This window comes from Aspergillus chevalieri, chromosome 5, assembly GCF_016861735.1.
Source record: "Aspergillus chevalieri M1 DNA, chromosome 5, nearly complete sequence".
Classification (NCBI taxonomy): Eukaryota; Fungi; Ascomycota; class Eurotiomycetes; order Eurotiales; family Aspergillaceae; genus Aspergillus; species Aspergillus chevalieri.
The window spans coordinates 1,715,777-1,737,943 of NC_057366.1; the positions used below are offsets into that span (position 1 = coordinate 1,715,777).

General features: G+C 49.5%; 10 protein-coding genes across 10 annotated transcripts; 6 read left to right on the top strand and 4 right to left on the bottom strand.

Moving 5' to 3' along the window:
- Positions 1 to 1,390: 1,390 nt before the first annotated feature.
- On the bottom strand, positions 1,391 to 2,773 carry TGL1 (sterol esterase; the record flags this gene model as incomplete). Its single annotated transcript, XM_043280333.1, has 1 exon — positions 1,391 to 2,773. One exon carries the CDS (start codon positions 2,771 to 2,773, stop codon positions 1,391 to 1,393), a length of 1,383 nt encoding a protein of 460 aa, XP_043137922.1.
- A 664-nt stretch (positions 2,774 to 3,437) lies between these two features.
- ACHE_50599S (PET191 family protein) lies at positions 3,438 to 3,809 on the top strand (the record flags this gene model as incomplete). Its single annotated transcript, XM_043280334.1, has 2 exons — positions 3,438 to 3,538; positions 3,623 to 3,809. 2 exons carry the CDS (start codon positions 3,438 to 3,440, stop codon positions 3,807 to 3,809), a joined length of 288 nt encoding a protein of 95 aa, XP_043137923.1.
- Positions 3,810 to 4,081: 272 nt separating this feature from the next.
- Positions 4,082 to 5,640, bottom strand: WBP1 (dolichyl-diphosphooligosaccharide-protein glycotransferase; the record flags this gene model as incomplete). Its single annotated transcript, XM_043280335.1, has 4 exons — positions 4,082 to 4,507; positions 4,564 to 5,222; positions 5,336 to 5,446; positions 5,499 to 5,640. 4 exons carry the CDS (start codon positions 5,638 to 5,640, stop codon positions 4,082 to 4,084), a joined length of 1,338 nt encoding a protein of 445 aa, XP_043137924.1.
- Positions 5,641 to 6,020: 380 nt separating this feature from the next.
- Positions 6,021 to 6,376, top strand: ACHE_50601S (NADH:ubiquinone oxidoreductase subunit NDUFA3; the record flags this gene model as incomplete). The annotated part of the gene is made up of 2 exons (XM_043280336.1): positions 6,021 to 6,204; positions 6,330 to 6,376. 2 exons carry the CDS (start codon positions 6,021 to 6,023, stop codon positions 6,374 to 6,376), a joined length of 231 nt encoding a protein of 76 aa, XP_043137925.1.
- A 770-nt stretch (positions 6,377 to 7,146) lies between these two features.
- ACHE_50602A (uncharacterized protein) lies at positions 7,147 to 8,646 on the bottom strand (the record flags this gene model as incomplete). Its single annotated transcript, XM_043280337.1, has 2 exons — positions 7,147 to 8,358; positions 8,431 to 8,646. 2 exons carry the CDS (start codon positions 8,644 to 8,646, stop codon positions 7,147 to 7,149), a joined length of 1,428 nt encoding a protein of 475 aa, XP_043137926.1.
- A 1,304-nt stretch (positions 8,647 to 9,950) lies between these two features.
- Positions 9,951 to 11,064, bottom strand: ACHE_50603A (putative transcription factor RfeG; the record flags this gene model as incomplete). The annotated part of the gene is made up of 3 exons (XM_043280338.1): positions 9,951 to 10,754; positions 10,827 to 10,871; positions 10,945 to 11,064. 3 exons carry the CDS (start codon positions 11,062 to 11,064, stop codon positions 9,951 to 9,953), a joined length of 969 nt encoding a protein of 322 aa, XP_043137927.1.
- Positions 11,065 to 14,160: 3,096 nt separating this feature from the next.
- RAD30 (DNA-directed DNA polymerase eta) lies at positions 14,161 to 16,245 on the top strand (the record flags this gene model as incomplete). The annotated part of the gene is made up of 1 exon (XM_043280339.1): positions 14,161 to 16,245. The coding sequence occupies one exon, from the start codon at positions 14,161 to 14,163 to the stop codon at positions 16,243 to 16,245; it is 2,085 nt and encodes a 694-aa protein (XP_043137928.1).
- A 505-nt stretch (positions 16,246 to 16,750) lies between these two features.
- On the top strand, positions 16,751 to 17,733 carry ACHE_50605S (uncharacterized protein; the record flags this gene model as incomplete). The annotated part of the gene is made up of 2 exons (XM_043280340.1): positions 16,751 to 17,144; positions 17,201 to 17,733. 2 exons carry the CDS (start codon positions 16,751 to 16,753, stop codon positions 17,731 to 17,733), a joined length of 927 nt encoding a protein of 308 aa, XP_043137929.1.
- Positions 17,734 to 18,441: 708 nt separating this feature from the next.
- ACHE_50606S (uncharacterized protein) lies at positions 18,442 to 19,371 on the top strand (the record flags this gene model as incomplete). Its single annotated transcript, XM_043280341.1, has 4 exons — positions 18,442 to 18,788; positions 18,850 to 19,008; positions 19,062 to 19,132; positions 19,196 to 19,371. The coding sequence occupies 4 exons, from the start codon at positions 18,442 to 18,444 to the stop codon at positions 19,369 to 19,371; spliced, it is 753 nt and encodes a 250-aa protein (XP_043137930.1).
- Positions 19,372 to 20,030: 659 nt separating this feature from the next.
- Positions 20,031 to 22,065, top strand: ACHE_50607S (uncharacterized protein; the record flags this gene model as incomplete). The annotated part of the gene is made up of 3 exons (XM_043280343.1): positions 20,031 to 21,063; positions 21,109 to 21,746; positions 21,808 to 22,065. The coding sequence occupies 3 exons, from the start codon at positions 20,031 to 20,033 to the stop codon at positions 22,063 to 22,065; spliced, it is 1,929 nt and encodes a 642-aa protein (XP_043137931.1).
- Between the last annotated feature and the right edge of the window lie 102 nt (positions 22,066 to 22,167).

The window sequence follows — 22,167 nt, forward strand, 5'->3', positions numbered from 1 at the left end:
TTACCGCAACAGTTCCTTTTCTCCAGGTAAGTAGACTGAATCACGATGAGCAGAAAATCTCTCGATAACTATGGGAAACTCGCATTTAAGAGAGTCAGCCTGAAAGAAAGAAGAGAGCATGGCAGACGTGAAGTACTCAGTTCTGCCGGGTCGAGAGATCATCTGCAGCACCACGTCCGATGCAATACGACCTACATAACCATCGCTAAGCTGTTGTACAGACCAGATCGATATGCTCTATTCTCTCTCCTTTTGCTTTTTTCTTCCTGCCATTCTACACACTCCCGATTCAGCTCTTGAGTCAAGCCTTGAAATGCATCCAAGTCATACTGTTTATACGTCACCGGGGCCCTGTTACCTATCGATCTGTAGGTCCGTCGGTACATTTACCCGGTCCAGCCGAAATTCACCCTGGTCAAGCATTGATGCGTCTGGATTGTCAGGGCCGCCCTTTCACTATTTTATTTCCTTTTTTTAATTTTTCGCTTCGGGGAAGCGGTAAGTTCCACTATCAACAAATTGCAGGTTGGACGAGGATGGGACCGCAGATACGGGTACTGATAAAAGCCCATCCATGCTCCATGCTGTCTACCATACCAAAACATCCCTACCCCGCGAACACATGCCAACTTTTCGGGGGAGGGGGTGGTTGTGGTTGGTGTATCACGACCCGAACCCCAATGAGATACATACCCCAGCATTCCACTTAGTTCCAGACCCCAATTGACATTCCGATTCGTAATCCTGCAGAGCCCTTCTCTGAGTAACTGGACTGAGGGATAAATACAAATTCCAAAGACAAGCACTTTTCCACATCCAATGCGCTATTGAAAATTCGTGCTCCGTACAACAACAGCAAGGGAGGGAGGGGGCCGGGCCGGTTGCGCACTGTGCGCCGTCCCCGGCTGTGGTTGATGGTTGATGCCCAATATGTCCAAGCTCCAACGGGATATGTCGACTATCAATAGGTTAGTGCTGGTCTGTGGGTTAGGCTCGCTTGAGGAGGTCGAAGGTCAATCAAATATCAAAGTCACATGGTTATGGCTATCATCCTCCGGCTCCGAGGTCCTTGTTGGGTCTATCTGCTGTCGCTAAGCGAATTGTGGTCCAAGGAATCTATATATAGCCTACGGAGAGAAGGCAAGACATACCCGAGTATCACAACATGCTCTGATATGATTTACGCGGCATGGCTTGTGTACCATGCGCGAGTACGTGCTAGGTACACGGTATATCTATCCAAGTATCTAGCAATATCTAACAGTATCTAGCACCGGGTCCCGACGTATGTACATATTCAGCGAATACCAAGCAAGACCCAAATGAATCCGCAATCCGCAAAAAGCAAGAAATATTAGAAATTATGACCAAAAGCGGTTAGGGGCATAGGTTACCGGGTGGTCTTAATACCCTTGTCAGAATGACCGTTGATATCAGGATCGGCATGACTACGGACCTTCACTTCAATAGGTCCGTTAGATGATGCGCCACTGCGAATACTATGGCGCTCGAGTGCCTCAAAGACATCACCGAACACCTGCTTATCCACATCACTGGCCCACAAAAAGTCAAGATGTTCGTATGTGGGGATCGGTTTCGCAATAGTTCCCCGCGGCAGTCCTTGAAGCATTGAATCAATATCAACGAGGCTGTCGCTATCTCCATAGAGCAAAACTATAGGAGTCTTGATGTTCTTGATGGGGTATTTAACGGGCTTGTAGAAGCGCGCCGTAGCCACAAGACTCAGCGGAGACTGAAGTTCGTCGTCGTAGAATTGGAAGCTGCGGTTCCGGATAATTTGGAACCAGTGGACCACTGATTTTGTGCTGGTGAAGGAGAAAAGGTGAAAATATGCAGCTAGTTTCTGATATAAGTGGATGTTCTTGCATTTCCAGTTGAAGAGCACTGATAGCGAGGAATCCATGATCCAGACGAAGAGCGGCGGATAGAGAATACTTTGCCACATTGTCGTGGAGCTAAGAACGCTGCGTCTACCGAAGAGGAGGAACAGGAAGATTGGAGACGCTTTCATCAAAGAGTCCACGATGCGATTCGACAGACCCGAGGGTGCCATTGCGGGCGCCAGCGCCACGAAGACGTCGCATTTTTGGTTCAGCGTCGGGTGAATAGAAAGAGCAGCAAATGCTTGTGCAGTTCCTTGCGAAAATCCAATATACGACAGCGAAGGCTGTTCTGTCACATTGAGAATATATTCGATACTGTCGGGAACATCATAGAAGGCGAACTGATCAATCGAGAAATCCCAAAACTCATTCGCTAATGGCGAGTGCTTGACCGACTTTTTCGAATACTTGTTCCCTCGGTTATTTCCCAGCCACACATCGTATCCTCTTTCAACCAGTTGGAATGGTAGGCATCGTTGCTCGTCCGTTAGGCAGACCCAAACCTCGCTGCACATGAGGAGTCCATGGTGCAGATAAGCGACCTTCTTGCGAGTACTCCCTTCGCCCTGATTTACCCTGGTTCCTTCTTCTCCTCTCCGATACGCTAAGCGATGGAGGCCCAATAGATATCCATCATTGGTTTGGACGATGTGTTCCTCCGCTTCGTAGCCAAACAGGGCGCAGATATCAGCGAAGTCCGAGGCTTGCGCAATTGAAGTGGCAAAGTTGTTCTTTTTGTCGCCTGTGTCTCTCTCGGGAGCAACAAAGACCGTGAAAATTCGTTTCGATCGATTGTAGAAGAATCGAATGACCGGATCAGCTGTAGTCTCATGATCAGCCCCTTTTCTCAATGTACCGGGACAGACCATAGTAGATGGCCCCAAAGACCCAAGTCAAGCGCAAAAAGCGACACGGCTTACTCACGAAGACAAAAAGTGATAAGATGAATGATCCATCCTGAAAACATCAAAACAAAAGATCCAATGAGAGCGAGATATTCAGACCAATACAGTCTGCCAATCACTGGTACTCGCGCCATAGCGAGGTTTTCAAGAGGTAGACGTCGCGCGCCCTTTTAACCAAATCAGACAAGATTCACAGTGCAATTGATACAGTAAGTCGGCATAATGTGGCCAAGAAAAACAAGGACAGAGAAGTTGAAGCTTGACCGTAGCCATCTTCCATGATGTAACAGGGTACCTCTCTTCGTCCCATGTGATTGATGCTTATCTAATCCGGGGAAAGGCACATTTTGCCGCAAAACCAATGATTCTGTCTTTGTTTGGGAGAAATACCGCTGTCCGGGATTCGAAGAACAAGTCAGCACCATATAATCACAATGCCGAGTTCTTGCAGAGATATCAGTACGTCATTTCGCCCCTTCTCGGGATTCAGTGTCCTTGGGAGGAAGACCTATCTACCTACCATCGCCGGCATGACCGCAAATATGAGCCGATCAGCACTCTAACATGTCCTCGTGATTGATTGATAGGAGACGCCCTGGCGCAATGCCTCCAAGAATCCGATTGCATCATGGTCCAGCGCCATAGCCCGAGAGAATGCCTAAGCTCGCCATTGGCCGAAGAACTACCCACGAAATGTCAACAGTTGCGGAAAGGTTTCAGCGAGTGCAAGTACGTCAGAGCGGGATACTCAATCAGAAATCCAAACATAATCTAGAGGCAACCGGATCCTAACCAGTGTTCTTCTTGTCACAGACGCGGGATGATTGATATGCGCAAACGATTCCGTGGAAACCAACCGATCGCGCTGTCCAAAGAAATCGAAGGCGGGAAATCCAACAAGCCCCAGCAGTTATACGCCGGTAAGCCGGCGTTCGAGACGGTCAAAGAAGTCAGTGGGGATGAAGTCCAGATGGACCCGGAGAAGACGAGGGGTTTATAAGCGAGGATAGATTTGGTTTCGATAAATCTTGTGTTTTCTGGCATGGGTTGGAGTTTTCACTGGAATGGTTGACGACATTATAGGGATGCTTGTACGATATCAGGGTTTCATTACGCAGGAATTGTACATAACGAATATATTCCCCTCAGGTGCTCTACGTTACATATGACTTCCCCGAAAAGGACCGAAAGCTTGATATACGATACCAGCTCGTGCGCCTTGGCACAAGATTTTCATTTTAAGCATGTACTTTATACTTGATGTTACATAGCTTACTGCGTCTTCTTGTTCTTAGACGCAGCAGGAGATGGCTCGGAGTAGAGCCATACAACAACAAAGAGAAGGAAGCCGGCGATCACAGACCAGAGACCTCCGATCCAGACCCATCCGCCGCTAATTCTCCAGCTGCGGGGGTATTCGTCGTGGGCATAATGGCGAACGGTAACTTCGTGCTTCTCTTCGATGTTTGTGAAGAAGGGACGCTTATAGTTGACGCGGAAGGAGAAGATTCCATGCTGGTCGGGGATGGTGAAGCGCGTGCTGTACACAGTGCTGGTTTCTGTTCGGAGGGTTGGTTGGAGAGTGAGGCGGTGGAAAGGCGAGAGCATGGTGAATTCGAGCTGCAAAGCATCCCCGGCCGGAACCTCAAAGGGAACGTATCTGTCGTTAACGTACTCAGAGACCTCGATGCTAAAGACCTGCGAAAGATCCACCATCAGTATTGTCAGCCATATAGGTAAAGAGCGCAACTTACAGTTTCGTTCTTGATACGGTAGAGAGAGGGGTTCAACTTCTCAGAGGTAATCTCTCCTTCCTCAGCAAGGTGGTGCTCGATCTTTCCAACCTTCAGCACACCGGCCTCCTTGAAGGTCCACGAAGTCAATTGCTTCGCGAATTCCTGATTGGCCGTCTTGGCCTCCTTTTTGTCCTTAGGCGCCTTCACACTAGCCGAGAACCACTTATCCTCCAAGCTTTCCACAGATCCCAAGACAGCAAAGCGAGCCGAGTTTCTGGCTTGCATGGCCGAAACAAGAGCCAGCTGGGAGCCAGTTGCCTGGACATCTTCCGGGGTGAACGATTCCTCCTTGGGGTTGTAGCTGTACGATGTAATCGGAGCACGCAGGATAGGGGTGATGATGTTGCTGGAGTCTCCGAGGGTTTGAGGAATAGCCCTGGGGAAAGCGAGAACACCGTTGCCGTCGAAGAAGGCCTTGGTGTCGGATCTCAATTGGCCGGGTCTCTGGAGAAGCAGAACGTCGTGCTTTTCAGATGCGGAGACAGTGTCGTAGTTGAAGTGGTCGAGAACGATAGACGAACGGTCGTTGGACAGGTGGAGGTCGAATTCCAGCAATAGCGAGCTGATGGCGCTTGGTGTTGTAGACTTGCCAGAGAGGGCGAGGAGGACGTTACCGTCTTTGTTCATGAAGTCGATAATGTTCTTGGGGCTCAAGGAAGGCCCAAAGCCTGCGACCACGCAATTAGAAACGAGCTATCTTCAATGCCATGATTAGGTAGAGTCGTCCAACCTTTCGATTTGGGAGGGAGGATAAGTAGGTGGTCGTAAGCCTTCTCGCCATGTTGGAACAGAGAGAATTTGCTGTTCTTAGGCGATTCGAACGAGATTGTGTATCCACGAGCTTTCATAAATATGTCAGCATCAACTACAATCCAATTTTGTATAAAACTCACCTTGCAGGTCGCTCCAGAAGCTGGAATAGAGCTCCTTCTCGGCCGCTTCCTCGAGAATCACCACTAAACGATTGCCCGAGCTACTCAAGGCGTGGACAACCGCCAAGAAGCAGAACAGAAAAAAAGAAAGGCACCACCGCATCTTGCAATACCTTGCGCAGCGAGGGGTGGGTATAAAACAGACAAACGAATATCAAGAAAAGAGAGAGAAGTTGTCGACGACAGCCGTATCGATAGAACGGGCGACGTGTTGCGAGACGGAGCGCCAAGACCGCCTGCGCCTGTCGTCACTTTCCACCTCCAAACCTCCGTTCCCAATCTTCCCCTCCGTCGCAAACTTCGCCCTGTTGCTATCCCTTTCAACAACGCTCGCTCCGGTGGGATAAGTTATCACGCGTGATCGGCTTCGCTTCAATTGATCGGATATACCCTCCGTTTCCTCGAATTCCCGCGAAAAAAGCCGAGGGAAAAGAATCTTCGAATTCCAAAATCTCTCCATCCATCCATATAACCCGTTTCACAATGTCGAACCCTCAGTTCTGGTCTTCTCCCCTCCGCTACCTCCGCTGGGCCTCGCACGAGAAGCCCGCTATCTTTTACGCCATGGTTCTTGGTTGCTCCGGCCCGGTCTCGCTGGTCGCCCTCCCTCCGATCCGCCGGTTCTTCGGTGATGTTGACCCGGAGCCTATTCCTCTGACATATCCCAGTAAGGATGGCCTTTTCTTGTGTTCTTGATATCCGTGGCGGGAAGTTTGGTTATTTCAGTCATGCATGGTCATGGTTGTGCTTTTCCGAGTGGTTGCTAACATATTCCGTTTCTGCGAAATTTAGTCCCGCAAGGACCCCGATCGATCCCGCAAGGCTACGATGACCAGTAAAGACATTAAATCAAAAAGGAATCATGGGGGAGATGTATGCATCGTCGTGTGAAGCTATATCCGGATTTGCTTTTACTGTGTATTTAACTCGGAGTCTTTGAGAGACCTAACCCTGGGAATCGAGCATTGTCGACACTTACGATACCAAATCCTTCTTCTCTTCCGTGTTTTCGACTCTATCCTACTATTAGGAAATGTCTATCATGTCACTACGGCGCCACTGTGAGGCGCCACAATTTGCAGCTTCCGCAGGGATGGTAGGCAAACTGCAAGCCCTGCGATGTATTTGTACATGAGGTCAATAGGGATTGGTCATAAATCAGACGAATCACGCTCTATTCAACACAATTTCATTTCCAAATCGTGTATCTGACTGCAAAAGACAAAAAAGCGAACGCACATAGCCATCTATAACCAAGACCTTCGACTGCTCAATGGCTCGATAAATACAATAAGCAGCAACCAAATATGAAAACATAGAACCCCTCAAAGAATAAAATACTCGATGCCTTTCCGATTGTACATTGAGCCTGTTATGCTCAGTCAGTATATCGTGGAGTGCCTCGGATGTGCCGTACCAACCATGTTTCGGCAAATGTCAGCCATCGGGATTGGTTAGAGGAACATCGAGCTTTATCCATGACAATATCCAACAAACACAGTCGTCTCATAATAAAGCCAACGTATTACTATCTTTGAGAAGCCTCCTACTCCATTTGAAAGGGTCTAACACTGAAAGTGCTCCGGGAGGGGCCCCGCACGGGCATGAATCATGGATTCATCAGCCAGCCAGAATGGGAATCCATGAATGAAGGATTTGTTTGGCCTGTCAAGAACCTCTCGGTATTGCCGGTATTGGTATTGGATCCCCAAGGGAGATGTCCCGGTGGATAGAGATTGTCGGATGGAGTCGGATATCCCAGAGCACCTGGATATATATCTATGTTGCCGAAGTTTGGGGTCTGACTATGAGCAGACTGCGTGGTGCTACCACTGCTGTAGCTGACAGCTTTTTGCATCCCAAGACACATCTTACTTTCGTCGATCTTCAAAGCAGCTTCACACTGTCCATCGCTTTCGCTGTCGTCGGCGTCTTCCGCATCAACCCAAGGCAGATCCTCCTCATCAACCCAACAGCACGTCAGATGAGGAAGCTCATCAAAGGTGTATCTACTATTGTTGACAAGGAGATCATCGACAAAAGGCCTAATTTCTTCCTTCAACTCCCGCACCTTCGCCTCAAACACAGCACGCCCCTTGGTACTCATCGGGAATCTAAGATTGAAGTAAGGCATTTCCTGGGAAGTGAGGTAAGTATCCACACCACCGATCCTGCGATAGAAGGCTGCACCTCCATCCGCAGCGACGTAGTTACGGCACAGCACGATCGAGTGGCTGAACCACTGGCGGAAGAAAGAGATTGCCATCCACGTGTGGATGTCGTTTGCGTAGGAAGCGCAGCTAAGGTTTCCATCTGCTTCGCAGTGCAAAGATCTGGGGTAGTGACTGAGGATTTGGCACTCGACAGTCTTCTTTCTCAGAACAAGCTCTTGGTACTTCTTCTGACAGAGACAACGAGTGTAGGGCTCAAGAGAATCGATAATCGTTGCGTTTAAGGCTTTCCATTTACCCACGAGATGAATCACGGCTTCTTGGTAGATCACAGCGGAGCGCATGCGTATCCCCAGGTTGACCCAACTGGCCGGTTGCCACACAATAGAATACAGAGTCAGCCGGTCGATGTGCAAGAGCGCTGTCTCTAGGGCTTTCATGACCTCCCAGCTAGCACCTATATCCTCCGCAATTTGCACGAGGTCTTCTGCTTCCAGGACTATTGACTCTGAATCCCAACTTTGAATTAGAGGATCCATATTATAAATTAATCTGAACATGCTTGCCCAGCGTTTGCGGAGGCTCTCAGGCCAAACGATGCCGATAGGCGACAGCGCGCGCTCAATCTGCCAGTTATAGCTTTCGAAAGTCTGCAGTTGTCACCCCGTTAATCATCATTATTCAATCACGACGCCCGAGAGACTTGGAATATAGAGACTTACCTGAAATTGGAGGACGCCCCTGGTATGCATAGTTGACGGGACAAGCACCAACCGGGTCGCGCCAAACTGTCCAGGCTCATTACTCCTGGCACAAGCGGCCTTGAAGAAGCGCGACTTAGCCCCTAGAACCGAAGCATGTAGACTGTACATATCGGGGTTTATGAGGATGTTGAAGTTCCCGTCGTAAAACAGGGGGAAGCCTGTTATGCTGGCCATCTCAACTCTGGGGCAATCCTTCGAGTCGTATGCTGAGGCCCCCTAAAAAAAATATCAAGAGATCTCTGTAAAAACCACATAGACAAGAAGGCGAAAGAAGAGGGGCACATAATGGATATGTTCATGTCCATCGTTGAAGAAGTTGTGAATGACTCCAAATAGCAGGTGAAAGGAAGAAAACCTGGTAATTGATGCAACTGATGCAATCAGTTAGCCTACACACTTGTATAGTAGCTGAGTTGAACTGTTAAAGTAATAACAATGACAATATGAAGACATCTCTTTAATACCTTCTTCATTGTAACTACAGCGAATGTAGCCTTTGGGGAAGAAAGACTAGAGCTAAGCCATTAAGAAAGGACAGTAACTATAAACGGACGCTTCTGGACAGACAATAGTTGAACTGTTATGAAGAACTCCCTGCTGATGAGTACTCATAAGCTCAAGGGCCCAGGATAATTCTCTCGACTCACAGTCGAGTCTTGACTTCCGGGAAACTACGGTTTGTACCCGACAAGGCAAGCCATGATGGCTGTATTCATGCTGACGTTCAAGGTCAAGAAAGGATATGAATATACGTCTTGGAATGAATGGACAAGCATGATCGATTATGACAGTTAAATAATCCGTAACGGTGTCATCCAGGAAAATGATAACGCCAGATATGCTTATCTACATGGAATCTGTAGGCAGGATGACTGTATTATCGGAGCCCGGCTGATGCAGCTGGATGCCTCGAGCAATTCAAAATTGTAGAGATATCCAAGATAACTCCTTTGACCCAGAGCAGAAAAAGACAGAAAAGAGATGCGCAGCATAAAGACACAAGCCAGTACACCGTATAGAAACAGACGGAAGAGTATAACGAACTATCCAGAAATGGCAGAGTTTTGGAGAGGACAAAGAATCACAAATCCATAATCCATCACACACCATTAACCTTCGGACAATCGTAATTATAGGAATGGAGACCATAAGATCGGAACAAGCAGTTGCAGTATCCCTTGGTAGTGGCCAAGAACATGGGTTGACAACAATAGTAAATAAAAAGAAAAAAAAAAAAAAAGGACATCCGTATCCAAAATGGCACATTGCAGTTTATTGGTTTCCCAGGCGTACATGGAGTCCCAAAGGAGCCTCTTCTCACGGTCCGGCCATGGTACTCCTGGGCAACGGGGTATAAAAGAATTGCTCTTTTGACATTTTTTGTTCAAACGAAGAATAAAAAGAGAATATCAAAGGAAAAAGAATTAACTTTCTTTCCCGGAACGTCAAACTATGAGATCCATGGAAGTTATAATCCTTTACCGGGCACGGTTATCTCTTGCTGGCTGTGGCCTATTGCGGTCCGAATATGTCGACTCTGGAGTGTATCTTAATCCCATTCCAGGCACGCGTGGATCTGCGGCTGTGGTAGCCGGATAGTTCACTCCAGTGGACACAGGGGAATACTCCGACTCGGTTTCATAGCCAGGCCCGGAATATGTCCTGGGAGCATTGTTCCAACCACCATCATAGCCATAGCCGGAGCTTATATACTTGTATGATGGGTGGATATCAGCAGAAACTGCAGGCTGAGCCGATGTGGTGAAGGGCGGCATTTGCTGCTGCGAAGGGAACTGATTCTGACCAGATGTGAAAGGCGAATGTGAGTGAGTGGAGTGAACGGAATGGGTGGAGTGGGTGGCAGGATACGACGTCGGAGTGGAATGTGTGGAATAAGGAGGACTCTGCGCCTGCCCGTATGGGTTTGTAGCATACGAGTCCATGTATTGCTGAGGTGGAGGAGCACTGTAGGTGGGAGGTGGTGATGGTCCAGTTGACGAGCGCGCCTCCTGAATTGGCGCAGATGTACCATAGCTTGCCGGAGGAACAGAAGTACCATAACTTGGCGCCGGAGGAACAGAGGTACCATAACTAGTTGGAGGAGCAGAGGCACCATGCCCATATGGTGTCGGAAGCACATTAGGTCCTTGGTGAGGTATGGGATATTCTTGCACATGGTAATCATTATGGTAGTAGTGACCCCGCGGGTGGCCTTGATCTGTCCGACGCATTACATCTGCCTCCCAGCGAGAAGAGTCCGCTTTGAGATCAGCAATCATTTCCTAAAAAAAGCCACACGTTAGTATTCGGTCCCTAATAAAAAAAGAGCATGCGGGTTTTTGTGAGTGACTTACAGATGTGAGATTCCGATAAGCACGGATGAAATAGCCTTGACAGCCCTGTTCAATCAAGTCAGTATACCACCCCGGGGTCTAGCTGGTTTTTTACAGCATGAGGATATGGAAGACGGACATTGTGATTTCCAGGTCTTACGAGCGCATCATTTCCAAGGTAACGACAAATGTCTGCTTGAATGACTTCCCGGCTAATACCATCTCCAGGGATGAAGTATTCATTTTGGCGCCCAGACATCTTGATAATTCAGAAAGGGGAAGTATCCGGTGGTAAGGTATGAAGGCACAGCGGATCCAAGTGGCAACAATGAAGTCCGGGACGGGAGGTCCACAACCACGGTTCCAAAGTATGGAGAAATGACGACCGGTTTGTTTTTGAAGAAGCAAGAACAGAATAATAAATCTATTGACTGCGTCCAGGAAACTCCAAGGCTGATATGAAGGCTAATCCGAAGTTGTTCTCCTTTTCTGGTCCTCGAAACAAGCACAAAATGCAGAAAACGAAGACAGGCGAAAGAAAAACAAAGTATCCGGATCCAAGAGACGGGCTAATCTGATCTTATCTCCGACCAGCAACAGAATGGTCCTTGGGAGAGTGTTGTCCACGGTGGTATAGTAAGGGTCCAGAGCAAGAATCCTTTTCCGGGTGGTATCTCCTAGCAACAGAAAAATCTGCCAGTATGGGCCGCACAGACGGTGAACAGCGGATTGTCCAAGGAATCAATGAATTATCGATGATGGCCGACAACTCAGACGAGCAAAGAAACGAGGAAGGATCTGAAAAGCGAGGAACGAAGGAAAGATCCTAAATGGTATGGGTAGAACTGATCCTATTTTCGGATGAAAACTGTTCTTGTTTTCCAGCACCTTCACACTCGTACACGCAGATAATAATCTTCTGCGGAAATAACCCAACCGGGGGAATAAATAGGGGATAAGTGAAGAGAATATGGGAAGATGCAGAGGAGAAGATGAAGAAACGGGGAGTAATAGAAGAGGGAAAGAAAGAGGGAGGAAAAGAAGAGAAGAAAGAGAAACGGAGAGAGGGAGACTGGGGGAAAAGCAGATAAGAAGAGAGTGAGAGGGGGCAAAACCAAAGGCTGTGGGTAGGCCAGTGCTGATTGGCCGGACAGGCGGTTGGGCCGGTCTCTTACTTGGGCTCTTCTGAGAAAGGTCTGCTGCCACTACTTTTTTTTTTTATTTTTTTCATTATTGTACAATTGTTCTTTTTTTGTTCCTTACGAGGACAGAGTGTTATGATCTCTGATCCGAAAAGAAAAAATCACGTTCAAGGAGGGAAGAGAAATTCTATGTTTGGTGGATACTAACGCAACGTACTGTGTCTGTACGGAGTACATACAGATCGGATGCAGTTGAAAAAGGAACACCATCCACCCATTTCTGCACAAGAGTCAGAGTCATAACACAGTCAGACATGGATTCTAAGCACAGCTATGACTGAATGTCCAGACCGACAGACAGACTCATGAAGATCACCGCGGTATTGCGCTGCGATCTCGAGTAAGAACCCTCCACTAGGCTGGGTAGCCTCACTATGTGAAGCTTCAACATCACCGATAGACATTACTATTCGCTGGAGTAACTCCGTACGCAATATGGGTACGCGGAGCCACCAGGCTAAGGAAGAAAAAGTGATGCTCCGTACCTAGTACGGAGCAGAAGTACTTTGATACTCCCCGAGTAGGGAATGCACATTGTCAACGGTGGCCAAAGTCCCGGACCAATCTATGAACAACAAAACCCGAAAATGATCATTCTATATCGGAATCTGTCAATCAGTCATGGAGGGTGTGAGATCACATCACACTTCACTGAGTAGGAGGATGAGACAGTATGAGACGTTGATTTGCCGATTTCCACACACTCTCTCACTCACTCAGCGCAGATGTACCGGTCAAGGCGAACTTTTGCCACTAACGGGGCCAAATGGCACTGTGTAAGGCTACTTGCATGAGAAAGAAACCAGAGAACCGCTTTACTCGCGTCGAAACTCGGGGCCAATGATGATTTTGTGTTCGGTTGGGCATCACTGCGTGTGTCTGTGTTTTGGCCGCTTACGCTGACTAACTTTTACCTGTTTGGGACATGGTGCGGTTGGGCATCCATCGACCATCCACCGTCCATCGTCCAATAATTCTCCGAATCTACGATCAATCAGATCAGACTTTGAAAAACGTCTTCTCTTTCTTTCAGTTGCGGTGACCGTCTATGGTTGGAGGAACCATGCCGATGATGGCAGATGTGATCAAAGCGTCCGCCTCTGTTGACCCATCTGCCATCATCACGTCGTTCTTGTCGCTCAAATGAAAGTCCTCCAGGTGGCCTCGCTTTTCTTGCATGGTCTCTGTCATTCTAGCCCTGTCTGTACGGAGTACCGGGGGGAAGTTTCTGCATTATTCTGTACATCGATCTTATTCATCGTGCTTGACAGCGTAGCCATCATCGTACATAGAAACCCTGCTGCTGTTGTTCTGTTTGGCTCAATGAGCGAAACACTTGATCTTACTCCATACCGTCTACCCGCCTTGTGCTAGACGGGTAAAAATAGTGAATGGCTGGCTGAAAAGCTGCAACCTGCTTCTGTATGCACCAAACCGACACCAATCGCGAGCCAGGAAGCTACGGAGGAAAGAATAGAATGCATATTTGCCGTGGGCCATGGTCGAAAGCCCCGTCAGCATTTGTTATCTTTATGGTTCTCGCAATGTACTCCATACCAACGAACCCATGCTCCGTATAGTACACGGAGTACTCCGCGAATACAGAATACAGCATGATACCCTGCATGAGGGACAGTCTCATGATTCAAATGGGAGCTGCCTTCCGCTCGGATCCAGAATATTCTCGCGTTTGCTACGTGGGTTCGATCTGTTGGACACAAGGTATCATTATTCTTAGCAACCAGGTGGAGGTTTTTGTTTTTCACTTTGCATTCCAGAAGATGGATTTGGGTACCGGGTACCGGGATTACTCTAGTGCACTAATGGACAAGCTACAACTTGTCTCAGTAATCTGAATATGGATTCCATAGCTTCGATGCATAACAGAGTTGTTTAAGTTGAACATTAAGAAGCTTACCCATATTTTCAAGGCTCAAGAGTCTCAGTCTCAAAAGTGTACGAAGTAGATCGTAGAACCACACTTCTGAGCTAACCGTTTTTGGACACGAACCATGGTCGGCAGTTTTCACGGAATTCGATCTCGACATTTGCACCCTTCAGCAAAAAGTCCGCAAGTGGAACAACAAAACTCCAGAAAAGTCCGCCAGCTCATGCCTCCATAAAACCATGCCGGCCCGATTCTGCTCGCCAGTATGTCGCGTTCACCCACTACCTCCCCGAGACCATCGCCGCCGCCGGAAGACAAACCCGAACCCGCGATAGACCTCCCTCGTCCTTCGCGCTACACCTACAAACAACTCAAGCTCTTGCGACAGAGCTCAACAGCGACACCGCTCCGCGTCATCGCGCATATTGATCTCGATGCCTTCTATGCGCAATGCGAAATGGTCCGTCTGGGGACGCCGCGGGAGGCGCCTCTCGCGGTTCGGCAGTGGGATTCGTTGATCGCTGTTAACTATCCAGCGCGGGATTCTGGGATAACTAGGATGATTTCGGCGGCTGAGGCGAAGAAGCTCTGTCCGGATGTCGTATTACAGCATGTCGCGACATTCAGAGAAGGCGAGGGCGGGAAGTGGGCGTATAGGGAGGACGCGTTCAAGAATATTGGGACAGATAAAGTGTCCTTGGATCCGTACCGGGCGGAATCGCGCAAGGTTCTTGCTGTGATGAAGGAGGGGGTGTCTAGGTGGCATGCGGCTGTGACCGGCGAAAACGGCGTTGGGACTGAAACTTCAGCACCACCCTTCGAGATTCAGACGCAGCTCCCCAGTGTTGAGAAAGCGAGTATCGATGAAGTGTTCATCGACCTATCACCGTTGGTATTTGGTGCTTTGTTGCAGAGGTACCCTGAGTTACGGGCTGGATCTCTTGGTGAAGACCAGGGAGCATCGTTACCATGTCCTCCGACAACAGCGCTGGAATGGAACGCTGAAGACTGTCTGATCGATTTGGACGAAAATGAAACCGAAGTCGATGACCCCGACTGGGATGATATCGCAATGCTAATAGGTTCTGAGATCATACGATCCGTCCGCACAGCTGTCTGGAACCATCTCAGTTATACCTGCTCTGCTGGTGTTGCTAGAAACAAGATGATGGCCAAGTTAGGGAGTGGCTGTAACAAGCCAAACAAACAAACCGTGGTTCGGAACCGTGCCGTTCAAAACTTCCTAGGTGGATTCAAGTTCACCAAGATCCGGATGCTGGGCGGCAAGTTGGGAGATCAGGTTGTTGCTCATTTTGGAACGGAGCAGGTTAGTGACCTGCTGAACGTATCGCTCGAGCAGTTTCGAGCTAAGCTTGACGACGGTACGGCCAACTGGCTCTACGGGATTATTCGCGGCGAGGACAAAAGTGAAGTAAATTCACGGACCCAAATAAAGTCCATGTTATCCGCAAAATCATTCAGACCGAGTATCAATTCCGCAGAGCAGGCAGAAAAATGGCTGCACATCTTTGCAGCTGATATCTACAACCGCCTTGTTGAAGATGGCGTGCTTGAAAACAGACGCCGTCCAAAGACCGTCACTTTGCATCATAGACAGGGTGCTCAGGTCCGCTCTCGTCAGATCCCGATTCCTGGCGCGAGGCCTGTTGACGAGGCCACTCTTTTTGATCTTGGCAGCACCTTGCTGCGACAGGTTATTGAGGATGCTAGCGCATGGCCGTGTGCAAACCTGTCGTTGAGCGTTGGTGCATTCGAAGATAGAGTCACCAAGAACCGTGCGATTGATGGCTTTCTGCTTCGTGGAGAGCAAGCAAAGGCGAACTCAGGCTTTTCCACAAGGGACGTCGAAACAGGGGATTTATCAGATGATCAGCCATTTAATGTGAAAAGAAGAAAAGTTGAAGATAACGGCATCAGACGCTTTTTCGGCAAACCATCAGCTGCCGATCCCGAACTCTCCTCGAACGAACAACCGCAATCTGAATCGGGGCCAATGCATTCGACAGAAACCGTTTCGCATGGAGTTTGCGAAGCCGTGCCAAACCCCAGGCTTGAGGGATCTTTAAATCCATCAGATGACATTCCACCTGGCTTCTATCTCTGCGAGAACTGCAGCCAACCAATTTTGGAAGGCGGCAGGGTTGAACATGACGATTGGCATTTTGCCAAAGAGCTGGAATTGCAGGAAAGAGAACTAGCCAGGGCCTCCGTCTCGCTGCCACGCCCGACAAACCCTCACTCGAATCCTAATGCCCGTAGTCGAGGTGGCCGCAACAGTCGTAGCAGCAACAAGACAGAAAAGGGACAAACGCGGCTTACATTTGGGTAGCATGCGTATGTTATAGTCTTAACGAAGTACGCTTTATCTGTTAATAGTGCCTCGTCTATACAATATGCTAGTAACCAGCCCTGTTCCTCTGACACTTCGTAATATTTCTCTGTATGCATGTGAAAATGGTACTCCGATGCTAGGGCTGAGCCCGCCGTTTCCCGAAATAGTACAAATCCCGATCCAAAAGGGCTAGCGTGTACCCGAGATAGGCATGGAATGGGTTTCTGTCAGCTCGCCTCCGTCTTGACCCCTTTACTATGTATTCCCTACGTTCGGAATTCACGGCAGTTGAATAAGCCATGAATACTGTGCTTTCTGGCTCTGTATGACTGCCGAGCAATTATCCTTTTCTGTTGAGGACACTGAAGTCGTGGTCTCGTTGAATTAGCCGGGCGGACGGATCTGATCATCGGAGACTTTTCGAGGGATCGATCTACTGTACTGGCTCGAGGATAATAAGAGCTAAAAAAAAAAAGTCTGCGTATAATCTAGGGCTTTCAGCATGGACCATATTTTCATCAACATCAAAGAACCCAGCGACGCTCTGCAGCTCGCTAAAAAGACTACCGTTCGATCGCATGTCGCTCGTCGTCAATGGAAGGCTCATGCTGAAACGAACAAGGACCGGAAAAGGAAAAGGGAGGAATACCTCCCATTTCGGATCGAACTGGATTGCTCAGGGTTGATGAACAATGGACAACTCCCACAACTGTCGATAGTGCCGGAGGGTGAAGATGAGAATCATACAGCCCAAACCCAATACGCAGGGCAAACCACTACTGCTGCTACCTTCATGCTACCCTCTATACCAATGATGATAGGAGGTCTACGTGTCGATCCATTCCGATCATACCCCATCGAATTCAGATCATTCCTTCCATACCTCGTGGATCACTGTAAGTCGCAACATCCCCCATATACCACTTGTGCATCAAAACTGACGGGACAAAAGACCTAGTAAGCATGGCTGTCGACATTCCCGAGCTAGACCAGCCCGGAAACCGTGGCCTGCTGCGCACGCGATGGTTCCCCCTCGTTATGACCGAACCGAGTCTCTTTCTGGTAATCATGTTGATCGCAGCGTCACATTATGCATCCGTGCAACACAACACCACCGAGCTCAGACTCAATCTCCTCAGTATGCGTGGTGAAGCCGTGCAATCCATCAACCAATCTCTCGCCAAACAATACAGGACGATAAATGATGCCTTAGTCGGCGCAATAGCCAAAATGGCCAGTTATGAGGCTATGTTCGGCAATGTGGACACATATGGTGTGCACATGCAGGGTCTGCGTCAGATTGTGAATCTTCGAGGTGGACTCGATGGACTTGGATTGGGCGGGCTATTGCGTAGGATTGTGGTCTGGATTGATCGGAATGGTGCGTTCCTTAACGGTTCGATGCTGTATTTTCCAGGGGCGACGTTCGTTCCTGGGCAGCCGTTGCCGGATCCTAACCCGGGGCATTTTCTTGGTGCTTCGTGAACGTGGCTCGACGAGGGAAAAGGTTCGAGGAACGAGGGAGGATCGGATCGAAGGGCGTCGGGCGTTTGTGGTCAGGTTCATTCTATTGCAACTTCGGAGGTAACATGAGGGTTTCGGACTTTAGCGGAACTCGATTCGAGCGTCAGTTGTGTGAAAACACTCGGGAAAATAGTAGTCCTAGGCAGAGACACAGGGTCCTTTTGTGTACATATGGAGCGTGGGATGGGCCCGGAGTACGAGAGTTCATTGAATATTGCATCAACTCCTTGGCATGTACATCTAATGCAACATACCCATTTGAGTTATTACTTCTGAAGCTAATGAATGCAACCGACAGTATTTTATTCCTACCATACCGCGAACAGTTACCACTCCTACAGTCACGACATCATCGACACCCCACTAACAAGTGGCGCCCCACTATTTACCATATCGGGTCAACGCATTCTGAGCTTCCCCACTCCCGCATCCATGGATTGGGTTTGCATAATTCGAGAGTGATATACTATTCAGGTAGTTGCTACACTTTGTGATGCACTGATCTTCGACCATGGTAACCTTGGGGTCTCTTCAGGGAGGATTTGCAAGAATGGGCAGCATGATTGAACATAAATAAAGGAAGCCTCCAGGCGGACGGAAGTCTTCCTCTTCATACTTTTCATATCGTCCTTGACCCATCTTTAATCACTTACCAATAAATCACACACAATGTCCCTCCAAGGCCAAGTCTCTTTGATTACCGGCGGCGCAAAGAACCTCGGCGCCGCAACCGCCCGCGAACTAGCCAACGCCGGCGCATCCCTCGCCCTCCACTACAACTCACCCAGCAGCAAGAACGACGCCGCACAGCTCGAGTCGGAGCTGAAGCAGAAGCACCCCTCTATCAAGGTGGCTTTTTACCAGGCCGACCTCACGACTGCGGGCGCTGTGGAGAAGCTGTTCCAGCATACGCTGAAGGACTTCGGCAAGATTGATATTGTTGTGAACAATGTGGGCAAGGTGTTGAAGAAGCCTATTACGGAGATTAGTGAGAAGGAATATGATGAGATGTTTGCGTATGCTTCCTTTGCCTTTCGGATATCTGGCCTGCGTTGGGTGCTGACTGGGACTGTACAGGATCAACTCCAAGGCTGCTTTCTTCATCCTGAAAGAAGCCGCTAAGCATGTTTCGGACGGCGGAAAGATCATCTCAGTTGTGACCGCGCTGCTGGGTGCTTTCACTGGCTTCTACACTTCCTATGCTGGTAGCAAGGCTCCAGTTGAGCACTTCACTCGGTACGTCGCCAAGCAGACAGTTCATCATGCTATGCATATACTGACCATCGCAGCGGCGTGTGCAAGGAACTCCAGTCCCGTCGCATCAGCGTCAACAATGTTGCTCCCGGTCCCATGGATACCCGTAAGCCACCCCCCCCCCCCCCATATCTCATATATACGGCACACAACTAACAAAATGTGCCAGCCTTCTTCTACCCCCAAGAATCCCCCGAAGCCGTCGAATTCCACAAATCCAACGGCCTGGGAGGCCGTCTCACCGAAGTCACCGACATCGCTCCGATAATCAGATTCCTGTGCACGGAGGGCGGATGGATCACGGGCCAAACACTCTTCGCGAACGGTGGTTACACGACTCGGTAGAACTGTTTGCTGGTGAGGGCTGTGTATACGGGATGCGCCGGGACTTATATATTCATGGCAGCTATGATAGACATGATTCGTTAATGAGTATGTTTCAAGAAGAAATTGTAACCAATGATTATGGAGATCCAAGTATATGTGCCCGAATCCGTACCCAATGACCAATGTATGGGACTAATCGGTCGGGGAACCATGGCTCAGTACGAGCTGGTCCACGAGTTAACTATTTTGACAACATTGAGAAGTATAAAAATGTTAGAATCGTGACAGCCCAGACAATTCCTCGTATATCTTTCTATATTCTTTCTTTTGACATTCAGTGTGATTCAGAAGGTCAAACTGTTTTGATTTCGTCTGAACGTGACATCAGCCGCGGGGTCGGCCGATCGTCTGAGTTGTTTTGTGCGAGAAATCTGTTTTTCTTCAACGCACTCTGATAACACTCTCATTCTTCTCTTGCTGAGAGAGGACTGAATTGCCATTCTTCTTTCCTACGCCACTAGACTCTGTCTAGTTGGATATCCCTTGTTACTATATGTAAGGGTTTGCCCTCACCACTCTACCAAGCTAACTCATTCATCCCACCAGAGCCCAAGGTCCTCCAACACCAACACCCTGATCACAACTACAACCACAACCACATAAAAATCACCACCAAAATGCCCCGCCGCGCCCCCCGCGACTACTACTCCGAAGAGGAAGAAATCTACGAGGCCCCCCGCCGCCAAAAACGCAGCACCGCCCGCGCCCCCGCCGCCGCCGACGATGAAGAATACTACGTCCGCAAGCGCGGCAAAAGCAAATCCCGCATCCCCGTCGCCGCCGCGCCGCCCGTCGAAGAATTCGAACGTCTCCGCGTGCGGGACAGAGCGCCCTCGCAGCCGCAGCCGCCTGTGCCACCTCCTATGCCGTTGGGGGTGAGGTATGGGCCTGCGATGGATATGGAGGGGTTCGCGTTTAGACGGGGGAAAGGGGATGTGGGAGGGAAGAAGGGGAAGAAGGGGAGGAAGAGTAAGAGTGCGCCTGTTTCGGAGGAGTCAGAGTCGGAGGATGATGACGAGGAGGTTAGGGTGAAGCATGTTAAAAGGCCCAAGTCGAAGTCGAAGACTCGTCGGAGGGAAATTGAAGAGGAGGATGAAGAGGAGGAAGTTGTTTACAAGGAGAAGAAGAAGGGAGGTAAGAAGGCAAAGGGGAAGAAGGAGAAGTATGTTGAGGCTAGCGAGACGGAGTCTTCTTCCGAGGAAGAGGATGATGAGGAGTATGCTGTTCCTGTGCGGAGGAATGGACGGCATATGGTTGCGCCTGTGTCTGTGCCTGATGACGACGATGATAGTGAAGAAGAGATAGTGCACAGACGCAAGAAGAAGGGCAAGGCCCCTGTCGATCCTGAATATGAACGGGCTACTCGCAAGGCCAGCAAGCGTGGAAAGGAGGAGACTGTACGATACCCGTCGGTCCCGAAGATGAAGTCTCGTCGTCGCGATGAGACTGAAAGTGAGACCGAGACCGAGTCTGAGAGCGAGACTACCAGTGATGACAGTGACGATGACGGGATCGTTGTCCGCAAGAGTGAGCGTAGGGGACGCAGCAAAGGCAAGAAATCCAAGCATCGTAAGGATGAGTCGTCTGGGTCGCCGAACCTCAGAGAGCCTTCGATGTCTCGCAAGAGACGACAGAAGTTTATTGACACTGGTACGGTTTCCCAAACTCTCAAGAACGATTGCTCACTGCCTATAGAGTATGAAATGGTCAAGCCAACCCGCGCACAAAGCCCAGACTTCCCTCGATCAAAGAGTAAGAAGGGTCGCCGTTCCAAGGATGACATGTTTATCGAACCTTTTGATCCTTACGCCAACTGGCCACCAGTCGAGACCTCCAGTAAGAAAAAGAAATCCAAGGCCAAGGCCATTCAACCCAGAGCCCGATCTGCCGACAGGGACGTATCGCGGGACATTGGGCGCCGTATGAAGGACGCCCGCAATGCCCGAGATGACCTGGAAGTGGACCTGTACAGTCGCCGAAAGGCCCACTATCCTGCCGCCGATTTTGTGCCTCCCAAGGCCGGGGCCCTCGTCGCTCCTAAATCGCGACAGAGGGTGAGGGGGACTAGCATGAGCGAAATGGGCTGGCCGCAGCCCGCGGGTCGCAAGCTCAAATACCTCCCGGAGGAGGAGAGCTCTTCTGAAGAGTCATCAGAGGATGAGAAGGCAACCCCATACCTCGGGACGAAACCCAAACACCAGGCCCCAGCGCAAAAAGACCGGCTCTGGACCGAAATCACCAAGGATCTTGTGGTGCGAGAAGCGATTGAGCGCGCCGGATATGAGTATGAAGAGACGGACCAGTTCTATTACATCTTCGCCTACCTTCACTATGTGCGTTCCACTGTCCAAACATCAATTTCCTTTTCCTTGCCAAGCTAACAAAAATATGCAGGAGGATGTCTCCGGCCTCGTCGACATGTCTGAGGAGATTAGACAGGCACGGCGTCAAAGGATCCATGAAATCGGCCGTGAGCACGCCGGGTATGCCCTTCCCCCGGCACCGTCGGCGCCCCCTGTCTTTAGCAAGTACGGCCAGCCTATGATGGAACAGCCTCGACCGTGGCCCTATAGCGGGCACGGAATGGCCCAGCCCCAGGAACCGGCGTACGAGGACAGTCGCTGGCGACTGCCACGGATGGGACGGTGGTAGAAGGTTATGGTAGTTTGTAGAAAAGTGATGAGATATGACAGTTTTAGATTGAATGGATTCGTTGCTTTTATTCCATTCAGGGTAGCGGTGCACCGTCTGTAA